This window comes from Cervus elaphus, chromosome 29 (genome assembly GCF_910594005.1).
Source record: "Cervus elaphus chromosome 29, mCerEla1.1, whole genome shotgun sequence".
NCBI lineage: Eukaryota > Metazoa > Chordata > Mammalia > Artiodactyla > Cervidae > Cervus > Cervus elaphus.
This window is the reverse complement of record NC_057843.1, coordinates 26,582,170-26,610,000: the sequence shown is the minus strand read 5'-3', so window position 1 is coordinate 26,610,000 and position 27,831 is coordinate 26,582,170. Positions and strand designations below refer to the sequence as shown.

The 27,831-nt window shown below is 33.7% G+C and overlaps 1 protein-coding gene across 2 annotated transcripts in view; it reads left to right on the top strand.

Moving 5' to 3' along the window:
• CNTLN (centlein) overlaps positions 1–27,831 on the top strand; it is a 319,886-nt gene that overhangs the window by 170,831 nt on the left and 121,224 nt on the right. For both annotated transcript variants that reach the window (XM_043890767.1, XM_043890768.1), the window contains 4 exons: positions 3,376–3,552; positions 5,378–5,503; positions 14,640–14,761; positions 16,253–16,372. In XM_043890767.1, the coding sequence (XP_043746702.1) occupies positions 3,376–3,552; positions 5,378–5,503; positions 14,640–14,761; positions 16,253–16,372 (545 nt within the window). The remainder of the gene's footprint in view (positions 1–3,375; positions 3,553–5,377; positions 5,504–14,639; positions 14,762–16,252; positions 16,373–27,831) is intronic.

The window sequence follows — 27,831 nt, the reverse complement described above, 5'->3', positions numbered from 1 at the left end:
TTGAAAGTGTGTACCCTTGATAAGGTATGATGCCTGTGTGATATTCCGTCCCCAAATTCATAACCCCAGTCTAATCATGATAAAAACATAGACAAACTCCAATGTAGGGCCATCCTATGATAAACTTGAATAGCACTCTGTGAAACTGTCAATGTCAGCAAAAATAAAAGTCTGAGAATCTATCCCAGCCAAGTTGCTGACATGACAGGTGAAATGTATGTGGTATCCTTGAACAGAAGAGGATATTAGGTGAGAAGTATGGAAATTTGAATAAACCAATGACTTCAGTCAAAATAATATATGAAAATTGGTTCATTAATTTAAATAAACATATCATATTCATTTTAGTTGTTAGTAATAGGAAAAACTAGGTAGGTGGGAGTGGGATACACTTTAGTATCTGCTCAGTTTTTCTGTAAATATAAAGCTGTTCTAAAAAATAAAATTAGTAAATAGAAAAGCAATTTAAAGTGTATATTAAAACAGTTTTCCTTTTCTCTTTAAAGTATGGGAAGTATATTCCAAATTTATCATTAGTGAATTTGGAGAGATGATATTATGGAGAGACTTTCATTTATATTTCCCCTGTCTGTACTGAAATTTTTACACTGAATTTTTTATTCCTTTTATTTGCAGAAAAAATACATTTTTAAAACTATTTAGTGAAATGTTCCATGTTCAATGTTAAAAATTAAGGAAATTCATATACATATGATGAAAATTTACCTCCATTCAGAAATAATGCTATAAATTTCAGGGTTTGGTGAAACCTATTTCTGTACAGTATTCTGTATTCTTCTATAACATGTGCTTTCCTCACTCAGCATTTATCATGTATATCTTTATCAACCTTCAGCATGATTAGAACAAAGTTAAAAGCTGGGTACAATTTTCTGTTCTTTGATTCATATTCAAAATTTCCATAGGAAATGTGTTCCTATTTATAGTCCCACCACCATGTTTTGAAGCTACAACAGTCACAAACTGAGTCTGGCCAACCTTTTAAAATTAGATTTCTCTTAGAAATTTGAATTCTTCCATTCTTTTGAAAAATCAGTAAATCTGGCATTAGTGCACCACTTTTCTCTATGAAAACAACTGGCTGTCGCTAAATAGCTACTACCACAAATACCCTCCTTATTTCCTCAGAAATGAAAGTGACTGTGACTTGATATTTCATTTTACTTATTATTTTAAAAGTGGTCATATTATAATAAAAGTGAAATACTTCTTCTACATGTATCCCTAGCAAAAGTGTTAAAGGACAAGGGAGAGAAGACTACACTTCTGAAAAACTGGGAACAGGCATACATTTCCTTGTGAAAGTAAAGTATATATCTGTATGTTCAACATGAATACAAAGTGTCCCTGTTGAAGGAATTCTAAAGCTGTAATTTAAAAACAAACTCATTTTACTTTTTTATTTACATTATGACTCCTATGTGAGCTTGAGTTAAGTACTACTTGAATAGTATTTTCTAGTTTTGAAGTCCTGTTACTATTTTCTGAGGAATTTTAAAGGAATGCTGCCTAAATAAGAAATCTTATATTATTATAGTAGCAATGTCCACTGTTGGACTTTTTCAGTATCTTGATAAATATTGTAATTATTTCTGATTGCAGCTTCTTGACCAAACATTCATGTTTTTTTTATGTTCTTATCTATTGTATTATAACCCACTAATGACTTAGAAAACTCATTTGTTAAAGAGCACAGGATTGCTTATTGGATATAACAATAACTAAAGTCATGTTTTTCTTGTTTTTTTCTAAATTTTTGTTTGACTTTGAAAATTTATTTAAAATGTCTTTGGCAAATGATGGAATGTTAATATATTCTTTATAATTTTATTTAATAAAGCCAGAACTCCTGTTCCAAGGTTTAGGTCGCCTTTGTAAATTGTTCAGATTGGCAGGCCAATCAAAGGAGATATTTATAAGCATCATAAATTCGTTACAAAAGAGGAAAGAATAAATAAAAGATGTACAGTGGTTTAAAGGAAGAGAAAGAATAGGTCAAAAGTCTTTTAGAGTTTGGGGAAAAAGTGCTTAAACTATTTTAATTTGATGTTCAATGCAAGCTAATAGAGTAAAAATTAATGTTATAAGTGTGGTAAACATAAAATATAAACAACATTCCGAGAAAAATATATAGTGTTGTGACAGAATAAAGATTGGGAAACATATCAGGTGACTTATGTATGAGGAAAGTACAGTAGTATGTTATAGCATAACATAGTATAATGTAATAGTATAGTATACTATGCTATACTGTATCTAGTATACTATATATATATAGATACTATATATATCTATACTATATATATAATAGATTATAATAGATAGTATAATGTAATAGTATGATAATAGTATACTGAGATCATCTTTCTCTTTATAAAAATTATAGGTTAGAATTAGGAAAAATATGCCTATCCCCTAAAAAAAAGGAAAAGTAATCAAACTTAGAAAAAAATAATATTTCTCATTGTTAGTTTGGAAAAGTTAAGCATACATATTTTTCTTATAATCCTTAGAAATATCATTTAGGAAGGATGGGGCTATCCATATTTTAAATGAAACCTTTTTCAAGGCTATTGCATCCATATTGATAATATTAAAATCATAAGTACTGACTTTTCTTTCCTGGAAATCAACAAATACATTGTTTCACTATGATCTAGTGTTGTTTTGCGTGTGTGTGTGTGAACGAATGGTTATTTTGAAATAATGTGTGTGCATGGATTTTAATGGTCTCAAATATATTTGGTAAAGATGGTGGTACAATTTTGTGGAATGTTAGTTTTCATGAACAGGTTTCCTACAAACTTAATTTTCCTGTGATTTCTGTTGCTAAAATGTGGTGCTTACCATTAACAGTTTATGTGACATGGGAATGAGTTTCAAAGGAGAATAATGTAAACTCTGTTGACTTTAAAAAATCTCAGTTGAGTTGTTATTAATAAATTATAATGCATTAAAAGCTAGTTACTATAGTGCTGTTGGTTCACTTTTCTGAGGCTTATATTCAGTGGTATTGCATTGAGTATTTACTGAGGAAATACTTATGTGTATAATCAGTAATTTGAAATAATTTTATAGATAAGTTGTATATATCATGCATCCATGCTTTAAATTTTTTCTTCTAAAAATCTGCATGACAGACGTATTTATAAAAATTTGTATACAAACTCTTGGTTATTTTATTGGAAAATGCCATTCTATAAGGAGGATAGAAGCTTAGCTAATGCAGGTTTATAATTTATTTTTAAAATGGAATATTCTTTCTTGGAATACTTATGATTTATATAATATAATAACATATAAATATTTGCATGAATGTGTAAATAATGTAAGATGCATACTTTTTTTAAACAGGTTTCTCAACAGCCATCTTTATCGAGCTTAGAAACCTTAATGGTCTCACAGAAGTCTGAAATTGAGTATTTACAGGAGAAACTGAAAATAGCAAATGAAAAACTGTCAGAGAACAGATCTACCAACAAGGGTTCCTCAGACAAGAGCATCTTGACAAGTACTGAAGGGAAACGTAAGGTAGGGACATTCGTCATTTTGTGAATTTGTCAGGATGAGGCTGGCAAGGCAAGTGATGAAGTTAAAAAATGAACAGCATCATTTACTTCTCTGTTTATATTTCTGAAAGCTTTTAAAAAATATCATGTGTCAGATGTTTTATAAAATCATGATTGGGACTGGCAAGTTTTCCCTTTTTGAAGATTGAGTAATATCTTCCTAATTTAATTAACTAAATTTATTAGTAGTGATATGCCTCTTTTGCAGTAAATTAACATTCTTATATTAAAAAGTTTTGCTAAGTATGCCTCATCTATCTAATCTATAGATAAATTAATCTAAGTAGAAATTTTAATGTGGTATTAGCCCTTAACTCAATGTTCTAATTTTCATCAGAAGAAAAATATTTCTTAATGTTTCTATTTCATTTGGATGTGATATTTAAAATACTACTCGTGTGGAATATAAATTATAAATTGAAATGTAATATTAATACATGCAGTTACATATTTTCAGAGTTAAAGGTGTAACAGGGGAGAAAAAGTAAATTTTTTGTAACATGATTCTTATTTATTAATGTCTCAGCTTTTCCTTTTCATAGTATTTATTGAATGTTCTTGTTATGCTGCAAAAGATTCTATGAACATTGACTAATATAAAAAGTCAAGAATATCAGACTGTAAATATATTCTTTCTATATGAATTGAAGTAAACTTTTCCTAAAAGTAAAGAGTTTAAGAGGTATATTTCTCACACTTTTTACTTCAGCAGTAGAAAATATTTTTTAAAGTAGAAAATCATGTTTTTAAGATAATTGTTTCTCATTCTTTTGAATTTTCCTGTGAGTAAGACAAACTGTCTTAGTAAAAGAAATATTTAAAATGAGACTCATGTTTATGTGGCATTCTTATTTACTACCTCTAATATTATTAGTAATTTTCAGAAGAATGAGCTTTATTATATATATTATCTATCTATCTATATATATATAGATAGATAATAAATGCATATATGTTTCTTGCAATTTTGGAATAGTTTCACGCATTGAGCTTAATTTAAATGAAAAAAAAATCCTAAAATTGAATAGAATCTAATTTGATTTTGTGCTATATGGCTGAACTTTAAAAATGTACTGCTTTGATGTTTCATTGCTTTTTTAAAAATAATCAAGAAAATGAGAGTGATATTTTGAACAGAATTTTCTTTCTTTTTCATAAGGACATGCAGTAAGCATGAGCAATATGTTGCCCAGCTTAATAGTTGCTTTCACATATTCCTTCTCCAGATTGGTATATGAAGCTGTACATAATATAAACACACATTCTCGTCTCTAGTTAGCCACATTATAGTTAATGACCATATGGTCATTATGGTGTAAGATCTACTGTCTGTTGTATTTATATTCCTCAAGCATATTGTTCCTTCGACTTCACAGTGTGTTAAACTATTTCAAAGGGAAAGAAACCCTTTCCCTCTTGTTTCAGGTTGTCCTATCAAGTGTAACCTTGGACCCTCGTAGAGCAATTAGACCAGCCTCCATCCCCTCCTTTGTAATGAGGCTTCTTGCATTTCTGAGTCCATAACCCTTTAGTCTTCCCTAATGGGACATCATTATTCTGAAAGAAACAATGTAAATGTAAATGAATATTCTCATTAACGAGTCACAGAGAAACCTTTAGCGGTAGCACTGTGGTAATTCCGCTTGTTATTTCTCTGGTATTCCATGCAGGATTTTTTTTTTTATAATTCATTATTAGTATTCAAAATTACTTGTTCTTTAATTTTGCATGTCTTTCATAATCCAGTGTTCCAACTAGCTCAACCATGTCCTTGTTTTATTCTCGAGGAACCACCTGTGAAACGTTCAAGGTCTTTGTCCCCAAAGAGCTCTTTTGCAGACTCAGAGGAACTTAAGAAGCTGAGAAAAGCTGAAAGAAAGATTGAAAACTTAGAGAAGGCACTACAACTAAAGGTGAACATTAAATGATTTCTTTAGTAATAACCTTTCATAGGTAAGAATATACCAAAGTAAACATTCTTTTCACAAATTACTGGTTATCATTTAATTTTCCTGAATTTAATTACATGTATAAAAAATGTACATCAGTGTGTCTAGTTCTTACTATTTCTGAGGATCACAAAGTAATAACAAATTTTACTAGTTGAGAACTAAATATATATTCACTATTTTAAAATTACAGGGGATATTTTGACTCAGTGTTGGAAATAAGTTTCCTATAGTTTCTCAGAGACAAAAAAAAAAAATAGAACTATAACAAATGGAAAGAGAATTTCTGGTAAGAAATGTGAGTTAGCAACTATGGTGACCTAGCCCAGACTACTTAAAATTGTCCTTTATAGAAAAATTACATAGTCAAAGTGACAAATAAATATGTTATTTTTTCCATTTCAGCTGTATTTTTCTCAAAATATAAGACATTTGTATTCATGTTCTACCAGTCTTTAAGAATGGTAAATCTTTATTGTTCTATCTTTAATAGTTTGTACTTTCCAACTCAAAATTTGTGAATTATTTTTCTCAGAAGAAGGTGGTTGTGTGTAGGGAAGCGCTTTTATGTGACTATATTGAGGGCTTAATTTTTCTGTGAATTTAAAATGGCTAAAGTTGTCATTCTTGAAAGCCAACACTATTTGAGATTTAGCCATTTAACTGAATCTCAAATAGTTTTATAATATTCTATGGAAAGGCCAATTTATACATGGTGAGAATCCATATATTTAAAGCTTAGATTCTTTGTCATATAAATGATTCTTAGGAGGAAAATGTTTTTACTTACATTATTTGTGCAATAGAGCAAAATATAATTTAGAGGAATAGTTAGCCATAAGCCACAACTAATAGTATTTTTTCTGCTTTTCCCAAAGAATTGTTTTATATTTATTCAGAGTTAAACTATTAGTTCAAAAACAGAGGATAATTATCATCTATTGTTACTCTCCAAAATAAAATTGTTGCAGGAAGGGGGACCCCTTGCAGGGCCTAAGAGTGGGCTCTTGTCTTACACTGGGCAGTGAATAGTCTGAGGAGTCACATGAGCTGACAAAGTAAGAGACTTTATTGGGCAGAGGTGCCTGGGGGGAGAGCAGTAGGGTGAGGAAACCCGGGAGAACTGTTCTGCCAAGTGGCTCCAAGTCTCTGGTTTTATGGCGATGGGATGAGTTTCCGGGTTGTCTTTGGCTAATCATTCTGACTCAGAGTCCTTCCTGGTGGTGTACTCATTGCTCAGCCAGGATGGTACCAGCAAGAAGGATTCTGGGAGGTGGTCGGACATGTGTTATTTCCTTTTGACCTTTCCTGAACGCCTCTGGTTAGTGGTGGCTTGTTAGTTCCGTGTTTCTCACCGGGACTCCTGTTGTAAAATAACTCAGGCAGATAGTTACTGTGATGCCTGGCCAGGGTGGGCAGTTTCAGTCATTGTGCTTCCCCTAACAAAATGATCAGATGATATCAACTTGCTAGCATTTAGCCTACTTGAAATTTATACCCCTGCAGTTATTTGCTCATTCGTTTACTCATTTGTAATGTATGCAATTAGCTAAGCATTGTGCAGTCACTTTTATAAGAGGAGAAAAATAATGATGCTGAGTGAGTAGTTAGAATCTAGTGTATTAGTGTAAACGTGTAGGTATTCACCGGATATTATGGGTATGTTTACGATGCCATCATCCTTCTTTTTCATAATTGTTGAAATTCACGTACGAAGCCTTCTTCTATCCTCTGTTAATCTGATTCTCTACAAAAAATAGAAGCAATAAAATATAATCCTTTAGTCTTCCCTAAATGAGGTACCATTATTCTGAAATACATATATGTATGTATGTGTGTGTGTGTGTGTATGTATGTATATGTAGGTAGATAGAAGGATTGACTGATTTACTCTAACAAGAATTGACTTACACGATCACTTGATTATGGAGTCAGAGATCCAAGATCTGTAGATGTTAAGCTGGAAATCCAGGAGAGATAATAGTATAGTTCCAGTCTGAGTCCAAAGGCCTGAGAACCAGGAGAGCTGTTGATGTAAGTTCCAGTCCCATTCTGAGTCTGAAAGCAGACCAGTATCCCAGGTCAAAGACCATCAAGCAGAAAGAACGAATCCTTTCTTCCTCATTCTTTTATTCTGTTCAAGCCCTCAGTTGGTTGGATGAAGCCCATCAGTTTGGGGAGGGCAATCTGCTATATTTAGTCTGTTGATTCAAAAGTTAATTTCATACAAAAACACCCTCACAGATACACCCAGAAATAGTGATTAACTAAATACCTGGGGGATCAAGATAACATAAAAATATAACCATCACATATCCCATTTAATAGTAGAGGACCTCCACTTTGCCCCCAAAAGTCTGAGTCTTCTTGTTTTTGCCAGGAATCAGTAGAGCAGTTTCAGACATTTTTAGGTCTATTTTCTTCCACTTCTTGAATTTCTTGTTTCAGAGAGTCTCAGAAACATACTAATTTATCTGCTCATTCTTTTTTTCTAACAACAGCTCTTTGGGATGAGGCCTCAAGTTTATTTTTAGAGTAAAATTACTTTTCATATAATTTCTTTTTCATTTATATTTTTCTGTATCTTCTTTCAAGTTAATTGATAATCTTGAATTTCAAATGTTTGTTTTCTTTCACAGATTTGCAAAATAAACAAAAAAATGAGAGCAAATTTTGTTTCTTTGTATTTTGTCATTTGGAGGAAAGAATTTCTCAATTTAATAGAACAAAATAGTTATATGAAAAAGGCACTCTAAGGGCATTTAGCAAAATGTCCATAGGCTCCTCTGTCCATGGAATTCTCCAGCCAAGAATACTGGAGTGAGTTGCCATTCCCTTCTCCAGGGGATCTTGCTAACCTAGGGGTTGAACCTGGGTCTCCCATATTGCAGGCGGATTCTTTACCACCTGAGCCACCAGGGAAGATCTTGGGTAAATAAAACATGTATAGTAAAGCAACTCTAAGACAAGTAGTTGGGAACAGGGTACTTTTTAATTTACAACCTGACTTTAGTGAGTATAACTCATATGTAGTGAAGACAGAAGACTTGTTTCTATCTTCTCCAGCATTAGGCAATGTTACTAATACTACCATTATTACTCATGTACATGTGAGTATAAGATAGGAGTTGATGATGTGTTTGTGTTTGTTTCCTTGGGGCTGCTGTGACAAGCTACTATTAATATAAACTGGCTAGCTTAAAAGAACAGAAATGTTTTGTGTCAAAATTCTGGATGCTAGAGAAGTCCAAAATCAAGCTGTCAACAGGGTTATTATTTCCTACTGAGGTCTGTGTGGGAAAAATCTGCTCCATTCCTTTTCCTGATAGATGGCCTTCTCCTTATGTCTTCATATCACCTTCCCTCTATTAATGTCTCTTTCTCTGTCTAAATTTCTCCTTTTTATGAAGACCAGTCATATTGGATTAGGACGCACCCTATCTCATTTTGGAGGTTTCCTGGTGGTTCAGACTGTAAAGAGTTTGCCTGCAATGCAGGAGACCTGGGTTCGATCCTTGAGGCAGGAAGACTCCCTGGAGAAGGAAATGGCAACCCACTCCAATATTCTTGCCTGGGAAATCCCATGTTTATAGGAGCCTGGCAGGCTACAGTCCATGGAGTCACAAAGAGTCGAACACCATTGAGCAACTAACACTTTCACTTTCTCATTTTAACTTGCTAACCTCTGTAAAGACTCTATCTCCAACAAAACCACAAAATCCCAGTCACCTTCTGAGGTAGTAGGGGTTTAGCACTCCAACATAACTTCTTGGAGAGATTTATTTCAACCCATAACAGTGTCTTGTGGTTTTTAAAATACGTTGGGATCATGGAGCTCTTTTGAAGACCATTCCCCACTAATTGACATTGAATATTTGTCATACTCTTTCCATGCTGGTATTGTTTTGAACCCTGTTCTGCAAGAAGCTAATGGGAACATGACAGACAAAATGTTCCTTGCTTAATTATATAAGCAGTGGATTAATATCTTTCTATTTTTGTGATCCTTTAGTATATCATGGTGCATTGTGAATCTATAGGAAGGTAGAGATAAATTGTTTCCCAGATTTACTTTATACCTATTAATATTTCCTCAAGGACTGTTGTTCCATGGAAGTTACTCTTGAAAACACTAAAGATAGAAGACATGCTCCATGGCATGGTAGGTAGCTTTACGGTCCCAAGTTGATCACTGTGGTGGATTGAAGGAAGGAAGGGAAGGTCAAAGAAGTTTTAGGAGCCTGTGGTACATATGTATATAAACTCTGATACATTGATATGCTATTTGTGCATATTATTTTAATACTGAATGTTATATAAATATTAATACATCGTCTTACTAAGCTCTCTTTTGTGGCTAGTTGTATCTGTTTTCAAGAGGGGCAACCAATGTAATTGTAGAGACAATAGTAATAAAGATGTAAGCTATTATTATAAAAATCCTATCCATTTTCAAATCCTGACTTCATGGGTATAGTGAATTATAAAATGTAATTTGGAAAACAAAGCATCAGAGCTTTATGAAATTCTTACTGTCCTTAAATTACTAGTGCCGTGAACCTGTGCTTTACTGACTTTCATGCATTTGGCAATTTTATTCTTTTAGGACTTTTCTATGCCATTTAATAACATCAGTATGTCCTTTGAGTACAGTTTATGTCTTTTATTTTTCAATGCTCTAATATTCATGAAGTTTATACATTCTGCTGAAGTTATACATCATGGACTCCTTGGTATTTTATAAAAGTTTTTTTCTTTTAATTTAAATAACCTTGCTACCATATGCTGAAGATTGAGCCACTGTTTTATTAATAGTGTTCATGCTTTTATTGCCTTATACTGTCAAGAAGCCTTTGAGCAATCTAGATGATTCGATCAAGAAACATTTCTGTTCTTACCATTTCAAAAGTAGAATTATAAACATCATTAAAGAAAGTAAGTTAATACAGCTTTGCTATTTTCTAGTGTTTTAGCCATTAAGACTTGTTTGTACACAGAAGTTAGAGCCTTTAGTTTAATTGCAAAATACACAAGAAGGTATTCTGTAAATATTCTGTTGAATGACCTAATAAGTGGACCTAATTCAGCGACAATCCATGGGGAACTTTAGGATGTGTCCTCAAAGGAAAATGTAGTAATTAGTGATATTAAATGTATTTTTCAGTTTTTATAGTTGATTTTGTTCTAAGATCTTTGAGGATATTTCCCAAATGATGTACTGTTGTTTAGAGTTAGGCTATCATAAGGCTGATGGGACTTAAATAATCATATTGCAAGCTACAGTAAACTTGAATTTGTTAGAATAAGAAAAAATTTAATTTTATTATTCTTTTTAAATATTTCTTTTGAGATATCCAACTTTTGACTGATAATTTCAGCCAGCATCTGCTCTTGCAGTTAAGTTGGTAAAGTCATTTTTCTTTGAGCTATATATGTACACTCTATCTTATATTTACATTTTTATAAAATTTTACTGTTTTTGAAGTAGGCTAAAGGAATGATCATCTCCAAGACCAATTTGACCCATGTATTATAATTTGATAACAGTTTTATCAAAGCAGAAAAGTGTAATATAATTATTATTTTAAGTTGTCTATCAAATCAATTTACCAAATAATATTTAGTTTGATTTTGTTTTAATAGTTTGGATTTTAAGAATTTTATAAGAATTATGTCTTTTAGAATTTTATAAGAATAAAAACATTTATACAAATTTTTAAGAATTATAAGAATTATATAAACATTCTAGTGGTAGGTATAATTATGAAGCATGTAAAATTAAAGGGGAAAGCTTATCAATAAAACTGTTTTCCTAATCACTACTTAATTGAAGGAATCACTTATTTCAGTTACTGTAAGAAAACCTAAACTATTTACTTATAGTGGGTATATTATGCCAAAGGTTTAGGAATCAGAAGTGGCCACATCAGGTTCTTTGATTAATTGCTATGCCTAGTACAGAGCCTGGTACATGGTAATTGATATGTAGAACTAAGGAACTTTTTATTGAGTTGTTGTTTAGTCACTAAGTTGTGTCCCCATGGACTGTAGTATGCCAGGCTTCCCTATCCTCACTATCTCCTGGAGTTTGCTCAAACTTATGTCCATTGAGTCAGTGATGCCATCCAACCATCTCGTCTTCTGTCACCCCCTTCTCCTCCTGCCCTCAATCTTTCCTAGCATCAAGGTCTTTTCAAATGAGTCAGCTCTTCCTACCAGGTGGCCAAAGTATTGGAGCTTCAGCTTCAGCATCAGTCTTTCCAATGAATATTCAGGGTTAATTTTCTTTAGGATTGACTGGTTTGACCTCCTTGCAGTCCAAGGGACTCTCGAGTCTTCTCTAGCACAACAGTTCGAAAGCATCAATTCTTCAGTGTTCAACCTTCTTTTCTGAGTCAGAGTATAGTTGATTTCTACTTAAGAATTAGGGAAAGCATTGGATATAGTTTCAATGATTAATGGTAGCTGAGGCAGTACTTTAAAATGCTAAAATAATGACAGTACTCTAAATAAGAAACTCAACTTGTTCCAGTAATTCAACAGAAAATTATTGTGAAAGGTAATATAAAATTTGGATGTCCTATTCTATTAATATTTAATTCTTGGTCAATCTTTTAGGTTCTGTTTACTCAGAATTTCTAGGGATTCTAGCACAGACTTAAAAATTCCACAACAGTGCATTTGTTTGTAATAACTTTTAAGAAATTTACTGTAAGAGTTTACAGGGAGGGACTTTAAGTCAATGAAGAAGAATTACACAAAACTATTTTTAGAATTGTCCCCAGAGGAATGGGATGGGGAGGGAGGCGGGAGGGGGGATCGGGATGGGGAACACATGTAAATCCATGGCTGATTCATGTCAATGTATGGCAAAACCACTACAATATTGTAAAGTAATTAGCCTCCAACTAATAAAAATAAATGAAAAAAAATTTTAAAACTTAAAAAAATTTAAAAATAAATAGAATTGTCTAACAGTATTCAGTTTATATGCTTATTTCAAAATTGTTTTGACATGAATCTAATGTATGTACATTTCTTATAATTAAATTATTTTATTTATATTATAATGTATCTTATTTAAATTCCTCATAAATTTTATTCATTCATAAACAGAATCCTAATAAGAATATTTAACTTTTGTTCATTTATGAGAAAAGATTGTTGATTATCATTCTTATATTTGGCTAACTTAAATTATTTCACGTCTGTAAAAATGGGAAGCTTATTGGTCAAAGAGGTCAGATTGTTTACCAACAGTATGGGAAACTCAAGATCAAAGTTATATCATTCTTTGTGTCTTAGAAGAAGAGAAATCAGTAGCTTCTATTTTGAAGATGCAGAAATAGAAACACACTGGATTTAAGTAGATTGTCAAGGTAAAATTTAGTAAATTTGAGCAGCAGGTGTTGAACTGTTAGCAGCACTTACCACCCTGCATATAATAGGTTCTTAATATATGGTTCTTCAATTAAAACAAAATTGAATTCAGTATCTTGAATTTTTAATCATGATATTACACCATATTACTTTTTAGCAAGTAACTATGCAGTGGCTATGATTAATATCTCCTAAAATTCTTTAGGATAACATTTATTCTAATTTCCCCTGTTCAGAGATAGCATTTTCGTCAAGCACTTGCATTCCCGTGTGATGTATGGACCACTTGGTACACACATGGCTCAAATACTTCCTAGTAACTACTTAAGAGAATTATTGAAGTTATCCTACTAGATGTATATTCAGAGTATAATGACAACATATCTATACTGTTGAGACAGGTAGAATTGGAGTAAAATAATTCTGACTCTGTAAGATATTATCTCGTTGTAATGAGAGACCGATAAGTCAGTGAAACCATAAATTTGGCTTATAAATGATAAGGGCATCATAGTTAGTTCTTGGGAAGAGGACAGAGTAAAAAGCTCACTTGCTTTGTGCCTCTCTTGGGTAAGAACAGACCTGGGAGCTTTGCCTGTATGTTACTTTATTTAATTTTGTTATCATGGTATAAATTTCTGTGTTCTTTTCCACATTGTATAGTAAAAGAAATTGAATTAATTTAAATAGTGTTCTTCAGATTATGCAGCTACCAGGAGAAAACTTTAAGAATGGAATTCAGATCTTTCTGGCTGCCATGTTCCCACTCCTCTCAGCTTACTATAATTTTAGAGAGTACCTATTACCTGCACTGAATAAGTATGCAAGTTCTTTCATACAGAAAATAAAGAGTTTAAAAAACAAATTTGAAATGACCAAGGGTAAAATAAAAGACTCATCACATTACTTATTTTACTTTGAGAAACACAGTTCATGAGTAACATAAATACATCCCCTGAGGACTGACAGTTTGGCCTATATATATGTTCATTTTGTGGTCATGTTGAAAATTTATGCATGTGTTTTATCTAAAACATTTAGAAGTCATTGACTATAACTGTCTACCCTAGTAATATTTGAACTGTCTATTCTGATTTCTTCAAGAGTGCTTCAAAAGTCCAACTTTCCCATTTCAGTTCTTTATGTTTCAACCCAAAATGTTAAACTGGGTCACTTTTAACATAGGTCCAAACTGATTTTCTTCCTCCTGTGTAATCTTTGTGCATTTTAACAAATTATGAATCCATGGGTTAGAGAACTGGTCTTATTATGATTAGTGTCCTTATACTAATTATATATGCACTTACCAATAACAAAATAGTCATGCTTTATGTATGGACAAATTTTGGAAAAGAAAAAAATTTTAATATGTAAGATTGATACAGAAATATGTGTATATACCTAATTAACAAAAAGGAAAGAATGAAATTAATTTGATGCCAGAATTTTGAGATTACTTAAATGACTTTTCAAAATGCAGTATCTCAAATTTATCAAGTAAATCTGTTCTGTGACTTTAGGATTAAATGATTATTACATTAATTTATTTGTAATAAATTGTAAATAAATCACAAATTTACTTCTGCTTAAATGATTATTACAAATTATATTTACATGCCATTTTCTTTTGAATTTTATACTTAGATTGGTAGTCTTTTATCTGTAACATTATGCTTATGTATTCTTCAAACTTGTATACTTGCTTTTTTGTGTTCTACAGAACCAAGAAAATGATGAGCTAAGAGATGCCCATGAAAAACGCAAAGAAAGGCTACAGATGTTACAGACCAACTACAGAGCAGTAAAAGAGCAATTAAAACAGTGGGAAGAAGGCAGTGGCGTGTGAGTTACATAGCTCATAAAGGCATTTCCCTAAATATTAACTAGAATGGAGTAGCATCATATAGGTGCTTTAATGGCTTTTGTTTGATTTTAAAGAAATCATTTCATAGTCAGATCTTTAGTGAGAATTTTTACATAGAGAATATAATAAATGAAAATAGAAATGTTTATAATAACTATGCATTTTCCTATAATTTGCAGAAATCATGACATAGATGATGAATTATTGTATATACTTTTAATATCTATAGAATAACTTAATAAAAGTATATCTTAAAGCAAAAATAGTTCATATCCATGTGATTAAAAAACTACTTTAAATAAACAAAATGCTGATGTTACAATGTATATAACTCAAAGTGTTTACTTATTTGAAATATATGAGAAATATGAAATTAACATGTGTAGTTAACTGTCTTAAAACTATTTCAACCTAGTATGCAGTTTGAAAATCTTTACTATCCATCAGTTAGTTCTGCAGCTTATCTGAATGAATGGGCGGTCTCAGTTCAATTGCTCCGAACAGGTGTTCAGATCTTGGTTAGTCGTAAGTGGCTCCCCTGTTAACAGTATCAACAGAGGGCAAAGGACTGAATGAGTACAGAAAAATCTACTACCCTCTCATCTTCTGAGATGGATCCTTTAGGGCAATGTTGATGATACACATTGGTCTGTTCTATAGAGAAATACTGTTTCTAAATTGGCCAGTACAGCACTTTTACAAAATAAAAATGAAGAGTTTGTTTTATGTACAGAAAATGAGAACATAAAGGGCATTTGGCATGTTTTCTAGATAATTGTCACATCTAATTTTTTTTTTTTTGAAGAACAGAAAGTGTTTCATATCGCTTGTCAGTAAACCAATGTTAAATCTGTTTGTCCTGGGTTTAGCCTCTGTGACTTAGCAGGCACTTTCTAGTAGTCACCAGAAGGATGAAGACTACTTGCTAACTATCTGATGTCCACTGATAACTGCTTATTTTAAGACCAAACACATAAACCACAGTCAGATTGGTTGGCAGCAAGTTCTAGATGTGTGGATTGCTTATAGTCCTTTTTTAGAAACTGTGACATTTTTGCAATGTATGTTTTATTACTAGTAGAATGAATGAGAGAAATAGACCAGAGAATATCATGTGTCCACTTAAAAGTTTACTTTCCATAGTAGCAGTTTAGGAAATCATGATCTAAGATTTTAATTTCTACATGCTTAGGTTTTAGGAAATTCTTTCCATAGTGAACCTCAATAGAAATTGGGTACCTATGTGACACTAGCTGTACTTCAAGAGAAGTCTCAATTCCAAATGATTACCCTGAAGTTATGGCATGACTATCATTAGAAAGTTAATTTCAATAAAAAGTCTCATTTCATTTGTAAAAAAAAAAGAGATACTTGGTTAGTAGATATTTTTCAATGTTAGGGAATGTGTAAATGAATTTTATTGCACTTTGAACATGTTAAGTAAGAAAGCAATTTCATTTTAAAAATAGGATGGAAATCAGGAAAGTAAAGAGAGTAGATCCTCAACAACTTCAACATGAAGATTCTGATGCTGTATGGAATGAACTGGCCTATTTCAAAAGGGAGAACCAGGAGCTAATGATTCAAAAGTGAGTTTCTTTTTTAAATAATGTGTACTTAGATAAACATCTGAGAGAAATGTTTTCTATCTTAAAGGCCATGAGAGAAATTCTTTATAAAATTTAGAAAATGAAATAATCTGGTTTGCCAGTAAAGAAAAAAGATTGACTTTTTAATATATATGTATGTATAATGCAATAACAAGTTGCACATTTGCTAGCTCTTGCCGAAACTGTATTATATGATCTAGGGATTGTGTTAATTAATGTGGCTCTCATCTGTTGGAGGTGTCGCTCTTCATTAGCCTGTATTTTAGACACTGCCGTGCTTCATTTCTGGAATGAGGTGGAGAGGGGATAACCTAGCCAGCCATCCTTGTTTGATCTCCTAGATACATACGCGATGCAGAATGCCTGAGCTCTCTTGGTTCCCTGCCCTGTCCTGCTAATCCCAGCTGAGCTCATTATGGTGTAGCCTTGCTGCTATTCTTGGAGCCAGAGCTGTCCAAGCTAATTACTGGTAGCAGCAGAACTGCCTGTTAAGGGTCTGGTGTGGATCTGCTAACACGGTCCTTGGTAGTGACCTGCAAACGCCACGAGGGAACTGCTTTCTTTCTTGCTGTGCGCTGTGTGTCCTTTGGGCTTAATGCTGATCCCTCCACATAGGTCTTTTAGCTGCCCTAAGTATAACACTTGATGAAGGATACTCATATTTTAGAAAACATACAGTTTGCTTCCTTGATCTTCTAATTCACAGCCTATTATATTCAGCTTGCCATAGAAAGAGCACTTTTTTTGGGAAACAAAAAAGAGTTAGACCAACATAATTAGCCTTTTTTGCTCCTTAACTATTTCTTTATTTAATTTTTGATACTCAGATGATGTGATTTTTTTTTTTGAAAGACAGGATGTCTTTTAGATTACTAGAATTTAGTATCATGTGGCATAAGGTAATTAAAGATCATTGAATTGTCATCCCTGTATTAGAATCTTATTTTACATATTATATAATAATACATGGAACTTAAGTTACCATCTTTTCCATGTGATGATAAACTTTTGAAGAAATGATCACATCAGATTTAAATATATTCTTCTAATTATCTCTTAAAATGCACTACACTCTATTAATATTAAATGATTGATGCTGATAATAAAGTTTATCTTGCAAATTTTTATAGATTTTATAGATTTGTCCCAGATATGTTCCCTGAGAGTTATTGATAGCTTTGTTGAGATATAATTCACAAGGCATGTAGTTCACCCAGTGGTTTTCAGAATATTCAGGTAGCTGTATACCCATCATCACAATAAATTTTAGATATTTTCATTACTCACTCCCTCAAAAAACTGCACATAGTTTACCTGTTACCTGCATTGCTTCCCACCCTTTAGCTAACCACTAATCTGCTTTCTGTGTCTATCGATTTACCTATTCTGGACATCTCATATAAATGGAATCATATAATATGTGGTTCTTTGTGACTAAGTTCTTTCACTTACCATAATATTTTCATAGGGTTTATCTGTGGTGTAGCATGTGTTAGTACTTTCTCTGACAATCTTTAGTGATCTTTTTGGATAAAATGAATTAAGTGTTAAACCTAATCTAACTAATCATGAGATCTAATCCAGAAAACGCAAGCAGAGGTTAGTTGTCAGTGATGTTTATTTGGGGTTTATTTTATTCGTCAATGAAATAGAACTAAAGAAAAACTAATAAAGCCTTTTAAAGAAAGTTTTGAAACTTTTAGAATCCTAGTCTGCTCACCCTGAAATATGTGTGTGTCACAAGTATCTCTATAAATTAAATTTTCTATCATTTATCAGTTGAATGCTGAGTCATTAACAGTGTGGATTTTTCCTCCTGAAATTCATTTAAATTTATTAATGTGATACTCATTGTAAGATAGCTATTTTTCAGATCAGTTTTAATTTATTAAAAAATAGTGAAGTTTGAGGTGATAACCTTTAAGAGTGCTAAATATCAGTATAAACTTTTGGTCATGTAATGATGTTTTGGGGGTGGGTTATTTTGTGAAACATTTATTCAGTTAAGAATTGTGTTTTGAGTTACTGCTGTGTGTGCTGTGTGTGTGACAGGCAGTCTGCTTGGTGAATGAAATGAGAAGATCAAACTTCCAGTCTCAGGGAGCTTTCTTGGAAACATGTTCAGTATTAAGTGTTCTAATGAAGAATGATGTTAAAAATTAAACTTGAAGTATCATGTGCTGTGCTGTGCTTAGTCACTCAGTCGTGTCTGACTCTTTTTGACCCCATGGACTGTAGCCCACCAGTCTCCTCTGGCCATGGGATTCTCCAGACAAGAATACTAGAGTGCGTTTCCATGCCTCCTCATCCTCCAGAAGATCTTCCCAACCTAGGGATCGAACCCAGGTCTCCCACATTGCAGGTGATTCTTTACTGTCTGAGCCACCAGGGAAACCCAAGAATACTGGAGTGGGTAGCCTATCCCTTCTCCAGGGTATCTTCCCAACCTAGGAATCAAACTGGGGTCTCCTGCATTGCAAGCAGATGTTTTACTAAGCTAGGAGGGAAGCCCCAGAAGTATCATAATGAAACAATAAGAAAGGAAACATGGAAACATGTCTTCTTATTCATTGAAGTTAGTTTGCACATAAAGACTGATTTTTTTTCATTTTTAATTTTTATATAGTACATGTTCAGCATAGTATTTTGAGTTATAACACACATATACAAATAGATTTGAGTAACTATGACTACAATCAGGATACAGCCTAGTTCTATCATCTCAAAAAATTTCCTAGTCCTATCCACTTGAAGTCAAATCCTCCCACCATCCCTAACACCTGACAACCACTGATTTGTTCTCCTTCCCTAGAGCTTTGCCTTTTTTTCAGAATGTCCTATGCATGGAATCATATAAGCTATAACTTTTTGAAACTGGCTTCTTTCATTTGGCATAATGCCTTTGAGATTTATTCACGTTGGTTCATCCAGCTTGTTCCTTTTTTTTTTTTCTAAATGACATTGCATCATATGGGTTCCCTGGTGGTTCAGTGGTAAAGAATTTCTGCAAAGCAGTAGACACAGGTTCGATCCCTGGGTCAGGAAGATTCCTTGGAAGAGGACATGGCAACCCACTCTAGTATTCCTGCCTGGGAAATCCCATGGACAGAGGAGTCTGGTGGACTATAGTCAGTGGGGTCAAAGAGTTGGACTTAGTAACAAAACAACAAGAAAATTTCATTGTATAGATTTACCACAGTTTGTCTGTCTCTTGAAGACTACTTGGGTCCTTTCTAGATTTTTGTGGCTATGTATAATTTTCTGCTGCAAATAGATTTTTATGTGAACATAGCTTTTTGATTCTTTAGAGTGAATACCCATAGTAGGGAGTGACCCTACTATGTGTATCTTTGATGTACTTTTAACTAAGAAACTGCCAAACTGTTTTCCAGAGTGGCTATGTCATTCTTATTCCTCTCAGGAATTCATATGAGCCTGTTGCTCCATGTTTTTGTCAGCACTTTTTTAAGACCATTCCCATAGGAGTGTATTGATATTCCATTGTGATATCAATTTGTATTTCCCTAATGACTAATGGTAATGACCTTTCACATGCTTATTTGCTGTCTTTATATTTTCTTTTACGAATGTCTCTTCAACTCTTTTTTTGATTGTTTATTAAATAATACTTATTATTTATATATTCTATATGCAAGAGCTTAATCAAATATATGATTTGCAAAAGTCAAATAATGATTTCTCCCAGTCTGTATATTGCCTTTTTATTCCTAGAATAGTGTCTTTTGCATGACAAAAGGTTTAATTTGGTAAAGTTCAACTTTCTAATCGATATTCTTTTATGGACTATGGCTTTGATGTCATATCTAATATCTATTTTTCTGACCTGAAGTCACAAGTATTTATCCAGTGTTTTCTCTTAAAAAGCTTTCTATTTAGCTCTGCAATCCATTTTTAGTTAAGTTCTGTATAGGGTATGAGTTATAGGTTGAAGTTCATTATTTACAAAGATAAATGTCTAGTCGTATCAACATCATTTTTGAAAAGACTATTCCTTCTCCAGTAAATTGCCTTTGTAACTGTTAAATATCAGCTGACTATATTTCTATGGGTCTATTACAAGACTCTCTTTTATTCCATTAATATGAATTTCTAAACTTCTGTGAACCCTACACTGTTTTGATTTCTGTAACTCTATAATAAGCCTTGAACTCAGTGTGAGTCAAACAGCTTTATTGTTTTTCAAGTTGTTTCGGCTTTTCTAATCCCTTTGCTTTTCCATAAAAGTTCTACCTGTAAAAATAGGTTTAAAAAATAGCGTGAAAACCAAAATCTTGTGGGAATTTTGACTGAAATTGTGCTTAGAGAATTGACATATTAACCACATTGAGTCCTCTATTCCATGAATACTTAATTTGTTGAGATTTTCTTTTATCAGTGTTTTATAGTTTTAGCATGCAGTTTCTGTATGTCTAATACCATTGTTGCATGCATGCATGCTAAGTTGCATCCAACTCTTTGTGACACTATGGACTATATATAGCCCACCAGGCTCCTTTGTTCACAGGATTCTCGAGGCAAGAATACTGGAGTGAGTTCCCATGCCATTCTCCAAGGGATCTTCCCGACCCAGGGATCAAATCCTCTTCTAGTATTGTTCCTCACTCCTAAGGTCCTTATCCCATCCTTCTCTTTGCCTTTCGGAGTCTTTCTGTATTTGTTTTATGTACAGATTTTCCTTAGCTGTTGATGAGGTTCTGTCTTGATAAGCCCATCCTAAGTTTAACACATTGTAAGTTTAAAAAGCATTTAATATACCTACCCTGAATGCTTGCTAAGTCACTTTTGTGTCCAACTCTTTGTGACTCCATGGACTGTAGCATGCCAGGCTCTTCTGTTCAAGGAATTCTCCATGAAAGAATATTGGAGTGGGTTGCTATGCCCTACTCTAGCAGATCTTTCTGACCAAGGGACCGAACCCACATCCCTTACATCTCCTGCATTGGCAGGCAGGTTCTTAACTACTAGTGCCAACTGGGAATCCCATAACTACCCTGTGCGCTTAGTTACTCAGTCATGTCTGACTCTTTGCAACCCATGGACTGTAGCTCGCCAGGCTCCTCTGTCCGAGGAATTCTCCAGGCAAGAATACTGAGTGGGTTGCCATTCCCTTCTCCAGGGGATCTTCCCAACCCCGGGATTGAACCCAGGTCTCCCGCATTGCAGGCAGATTCTTTACCAACTGAGCCATCAGGGAAGCTATATAACTACCCCCTACCTGATGTCATATCTTAGCCTACATTAACTTAAATGCATCTGAACACTTAAATATGCCTGCAGTTGGGAAAATCATCTCATACAAAACCCATTTTACAATAAGGTGTTAAATATCTCATATAATTTACTAACTAGTGTACTGAAAGTGAAAAATAAAATGGCTGTATGGGTATAGAATGGTTGTAAGTTGTAAATGGCTGTTTACTCTTGTGACTGTATGACTAGCTGGAGCTGCAGCTCTCTGCAGCTGCCCACCATCATGCAGGAGTATCTTTTAGGATGCCACTAGCCCAGGAAAAATCAAAGTTCAAAATTCTAAGTACAATTTCTACTGAATGCATATTGCTTTCATACTATTGTTAAGTTGAAAAGTCATTGTCAAACTATTGTAGGTAAAGGACCACCTGTAATTGTGTTCAGAGTTTTTATATTTAATTAATGGGAAGAATAGGGGTAATATGTCTACTTGTCAGGAACCAGAAGTTTCAGCTGGTTTTTCTATAGACCAGGCACTCTTATTTTTGCGTTATACAGCATGATCTAGTTTAACCTAGTCCTGACTATTTAAGGAGTAAGTTTTACCCCATTTATGCAGTAACAGGGGCTTCCCAGGCGGCACTAGTGCTAAAGAATCTGCCTGCCACTGCAGGAGACACAAGAGACTAGGTTCGATCCCTGGGTTGAGAAGATCCCCTGGAGTAGGAAATGGCAACCTAGTCTAGTATTCCTGCCTGGAACATTCATTTCATGGACAGAGGAGCCTCGTGGGCTACAGTCCATGGGGTTGCAAAGATTCGGACACGACTGAGCGCATACAATAGTAGCTGTCTTTAAGCTACAAGGGAAAACATTAAAAGAAAATGTCTACAAATTTGAATAGTACTTGTATATCCAGTCTTAAAAACTGAGTTTACTTTTTGAGACCTTAATAAGAAATTCTCTGACAACTCTAAATCCAATCCAGTCGTAAAAGTTGAATTAACTTTCCAACTCTTTGCCATGCCATGGACTACACAGGCAATGGAATTCTCCAGGCCAGACTACTGGAGTGGGCAGCTGTTCTCTTCTCCAGGGGATCTTTTCAACCCAGGGATCGAACCCAGGCCTCCCACATTGTAGGTGGATTCTCTACCAGCTGAGCCACCAGGGAAGCCCCAATAAAAAAATTATGACAACTCTAAATCAGTTTTTAAAATATAATTAGATGATACTAGTTCTGACCTATATTACTGTGGTTTTACCAGTAATTATGGTCAGAGTTCTGTTGTGGCTGTAGGATGGCAATCTAAGGATTTGAAAAATTTGCATGGATTATAATTCATATAATAATTCATTTAGATTTATAACATACATCTACTTATTATATCATAATTATATCCTTACAAAAGACTATGAACTTAGTACTGTATGAACTATAAATTGGATGGTTCCTTCAATGTTTATCTAATAAATATTCATATCTTCATTTATTTATCTATTCTGTATTTAAACAGTATCATTCAGAACTAGGTGCTATGCTCAGGACTTAGTATGCAGTGGCATACTGAAGAGGACTAATTTCAAATTCTAATGCGGTTTTTTCCTAGGGGCCCCTGCCATGTACTGATAAAGTGAAACCACTCTTTGGGATGCTAGATAGAAAGAAGCAAGGAAAGCCTACATAAATGTCAGTATGCTCATAGCCTTTTCACTTAGTTGAGGATGTTGCCTTACTGACACTAAGTTAAATGTATGAACTAACAAGATCATGTTAACATACTGATAAACAAACATGGTAACATTCTCCTAAATATAAACATTAGTATAAATGTTTGTGTACATTCTTTCTGAGTAGTAAATATTAAAGGGGCTCCAGTACTGCAGGATATTAAGCTTTTCTTATAAGCTTTTCTCGTCTTTATGTGAACCCTAGAAGTCAAGGGAAGATGCACAGAAATTAACAGTATGTTTTCTGTATCCTTGGCTAAGTAAATCAGGTGCTTGTAGGGGGTGGGTTCAGTACAGTTGCTCGGTCGTGTCCGACTCTTTGCAACCCCATGAACCGCAGCACGCCAGGCCTCCCTGTCCATCACGAACTGTCGAAGTCTACCCAAACCCACGTCCATTGTGTTGGTGATGCCATCCAGCCATCTCATCCTCTGTCATCCCCTTCGCCTCCTGCCTTCAATCTTTCCTAGGATCAGGGTCTTTTCAAATGAGTCAGCTTTTCGCATCAGGTGGCCAAAGTAGTGGTGTTTCAGCTTCAACATCAGTCCTTCCAATGAACACCCAGGACTGATCTTTAGGATGGACTGGTTGGATCTCCTTGCAATCCAAGGGACTCTCAAGAGTCTTCTTCAACACCACAGTTCAAAAGCATCAAGTCTTCAGTGTTCAGCTTTCTTTATAGTCCAACTCTCACATCCATACCTGACTACTGAAAAAACCATAGCCTTGACTAGATGGACCTTTGTTGACAAAGTAAGGTCTCTGCTTTTTAATATGCTGTCTAGGTTGGTCATAACTTTCCTTCCAAGGAGCAAGTGTCTTTTAATTTCATGACTGCAACCACCATCTGCAGTGATTTTGGAGCCCCAAAAAATAAAGTCTGACACTGTTTCTCCATCTATTTGCCATGAAGTGATGGGACTGGATGCCATGATCTTAGTTTTCTGAATGTTGAGCTTTAGGCCAACTTTTTCACTCTCCTCTTTCACTTTCATCAAGAGGCTCTTTAGTTCTTCACTTTATGCCATAAGTGTGGTGTCATCTGCATATTTGAGATTATTGATATTTCTCCTGCAATCTTGATTCCAGCTTGTGCTTCATCTAGCCCAGCATTTCTCATGATGTACTCTGCATGTAAGTTAAATAAGCAGGGTGACAATATACAGCCTTGACATACTCCTTTTCCTATTTAGAACCAGTCTATTGTCCCATGTCCAATTCTAACTGTTGCTTCCTGACCTGCATACAGATTTCTCAAGAGGCAGGTCAGGTGGTCTGGTATTCCCATCTCCTGAAGAATTTTCCACAGTTTATTGTGATCCACACAGTCAAAGGCTTTGGCGTAGTCAATAAAGCAGAAATAGATGTTTTTCTGGAACTCTCTTGCTTGTTCGATGATCCTTTGGATGCTGGCAATTTGATCTCTGGTTCCTCTGCCTTTTCTAAAACCGGCTTGAACATGTGGAAGTTCACGGTTCACATATTGCTGAAGCCTGGCTTGGGGAATTTTGAGCATTACTTTACTAGTGTGTGAGATGAGTGCAATTGTACAGTAGTTTGAGCATTCTTTGGCATTGCCTTTCTTTGGGACTGGAATGAAAACTGACCTTTACCAGTGGGTGGGAACTTTTGATCTTTTTATACTAACTTGTAGTCTGTAGAAAATGCTGCAGCTAAGCACTCTGCTAGACACAGGTACACACAGAGAAATAATATGCCACCCTTTTATGGGATCTCACAGCTTATCTGGGAAGTCAGCAGATGTTGAATAAAAACTTCCAATAAGGAAACAGTAGTGACACAAAATGGGGAAAATGGCATTGTAATTTGTCCATTTGCTCAAACCAAAGCCCTAGAGGGTTATAATTGATTTATTTCTCTATCTGAGCTTCTTATTACAGTCCATACCAAATCTTAATAATTCCATATCAGAAATATTTCTCGCATGTATATTTCTTTCCATTCTTGTTCATAGTGCCCTTATCCAGATCACCATCATATCTACCCCACTGCTACAGAGTGATCTTTTAATATACAAATCAGCACATTTCTCCCCTGCTTAAAAGCCTTTATTATCTTTTCATTGCTTTTAAAATAAAATCAAAATTCTTTATATAACACTTAAAACATCTTGTCCTCCTTCTTATCTTCCCTACTTTACCATTTTTTCTCTATGTGGATATAAGTATGGGAATGCAAAATATTTGCAAATAATTACTGATAAGTTTCCAAGTTAATGCTGAGTCATGAACTTGTCAGGGAAGACAGAGTTGGGGGCCAATTATAAAGGAGTATAGAATTTGTGATTAAAGACTTCAATTTATTTTTTAGATGTATGGAATTTTACCCTCTATATAATAACTAGATAAAGTATTTCAGTGATCTTTTGTTCATTTCTTAATGATAAAAAGTAAACAAGCTATAGATCAATGGCATAACCCAGAATGGAGTGCTTTTGTCTCTTTTGGGTTAAATATTGAATATATGTAGCTTATAATTTCAAAGAATATTTTATAAAATTAAAGAATAATTTCTTGAGTTAGAATATCATGGGAGGAAAGTTCAGCTAACTTTTTTTCTTTTGCAAAGCAAGATTCCCTGTCTTTCTAAGCAAGATTTTTTTTTTTTTCCATTTGTAGCAATGAGGGTTTTAGGAACTGCATTTCTTTAACATGATTTGGAAATGTAGTTCCTAGGGAAAAAAAATGTCTGCTAATCATGGCATATTTTGAGAACAAATGTGTTTTTGGATAACCACTAACAACATGCAAATTACATATTAGTTTTATTTTAAGGGATACAATTCAGTGGCATTTAGTACCTTTGACGTGCTATGCAGTGAATTCTTTCCATTTTTGCCCGTTCTTTCTCTTTCCTTCTCTTCCATCTGTCCAAAGTATAGAAATGGTTTGTATTTTTGTTGTCTGTAGAATGAATCAAAATCACGGGGAATATGATATATATTTTTATTGTGGTATAATATACAAAACATAAAATTTACCACTGTAACCATTTTTAAGTATAAAATTCAGTGCCATTAAATATACTCACACTGTTGTGCTACCATCACTGCCATCCATCTTCAGAACTTTATCTTCTCAAATTATAACTCTATACTAGTTAAATAATAACTAGTTAATAATAACTAGTTAAATAATAAATAATAATAACTAGTTAAAAAACTATTACCTGCTTCCCTCAGAACCTCTTCATTTTTACTGTCTCTCTGAATTTGCCTATTCTAAGTACCTCATATATTGGAGTCATAGAATGTTTTTATTTTTGTGTCTGGTTTATAAATATCTTTTTCTAAGTTGTAACTTGTGTCAGAATTTCTTTTCTTTTTAAGGCTGAGTAAAATCGCTCTGTATGTATTATATATACCTCATTTTATTTATCCATTCATCTGTTAATAGATATTTGGCTTTTTTCTAAATTTTGATAGAATTTAATAATATTTTTGTTGATTTTATTGCATTTTGCCGAACACTTAACAAGATTATTAGCTAAGAAAAAATATCACTTTGTATTTATTGGCAGATATTTCATTTGAGTAAATGGCAAGTATTTTTTGAGTTTTATTTTCTAACTCTAGAGATTGCTTTTTGACATTGATACCTTAAAAGTTTTTCATACATATGAGATCACATACCTATGGTATTTATTTTTTGAGTTCATATATCTTAGGTCCACTCAGGCTACTATAACAAAATACTACAAACTCAGTAGCTTATAAACAACTTCTGTTTCTCACAGTTGTGGAGGCTGGAAACCAGGATGCCAGCATGGGCTGGTGAGGCCCTTCCTCCACATTGCAGACTTGTGTCTTATCCTTACGCAGTGGCAGGGTTGAGGGTGTTCTCTGGGCTTTCTGTACTAACCCCGTTTATGAGGGCTTCACTCTATGACCTAATCACCTCCCAAAGCCTTACATCCTAGTGCCATCATCTTGAGGAATTAGAATTTCAAGATGAATTTCAGGGGAATGCATTCAGATCATAATACCAAACATGAAATTTTAAATTTAATTTCTCCCTTAAATTGTTTCCAAATATATGAGGAAGTATAGATATTTTTAACTACACAAGGTATTACACAGGGTAAAGATTTCCATAGTAAATCTTAAGTGTTTAGTGAATAATCATTTGATTTTTATAAAAAAAGATATTAAAGCTACTTTAAGTGTATTTTGTCATACTAACTCAGTCTATTTTTAAAATACTCTTTCTTTCTCTAGGGAAAATAATTTTATCACAGATGTTAAGTTTGTGACCATCTGAATTAAATGCTAATAACCATATATAAATATCAGATTTTATTTTGAGTGATATAGGTGACTAGTACAAAGTGTTTACTTGCTCCAAAAACTACTTCAGGCTTTATGAAAGTTTTGTTTCCAGTGCTGAGCATGGTTCTTAAGGAATAAATAATATCATCAATGTAGGAATGTTTTTGGCAGTTATCTTCAGAGTTATAAAGTCATTTTATTTAATAAT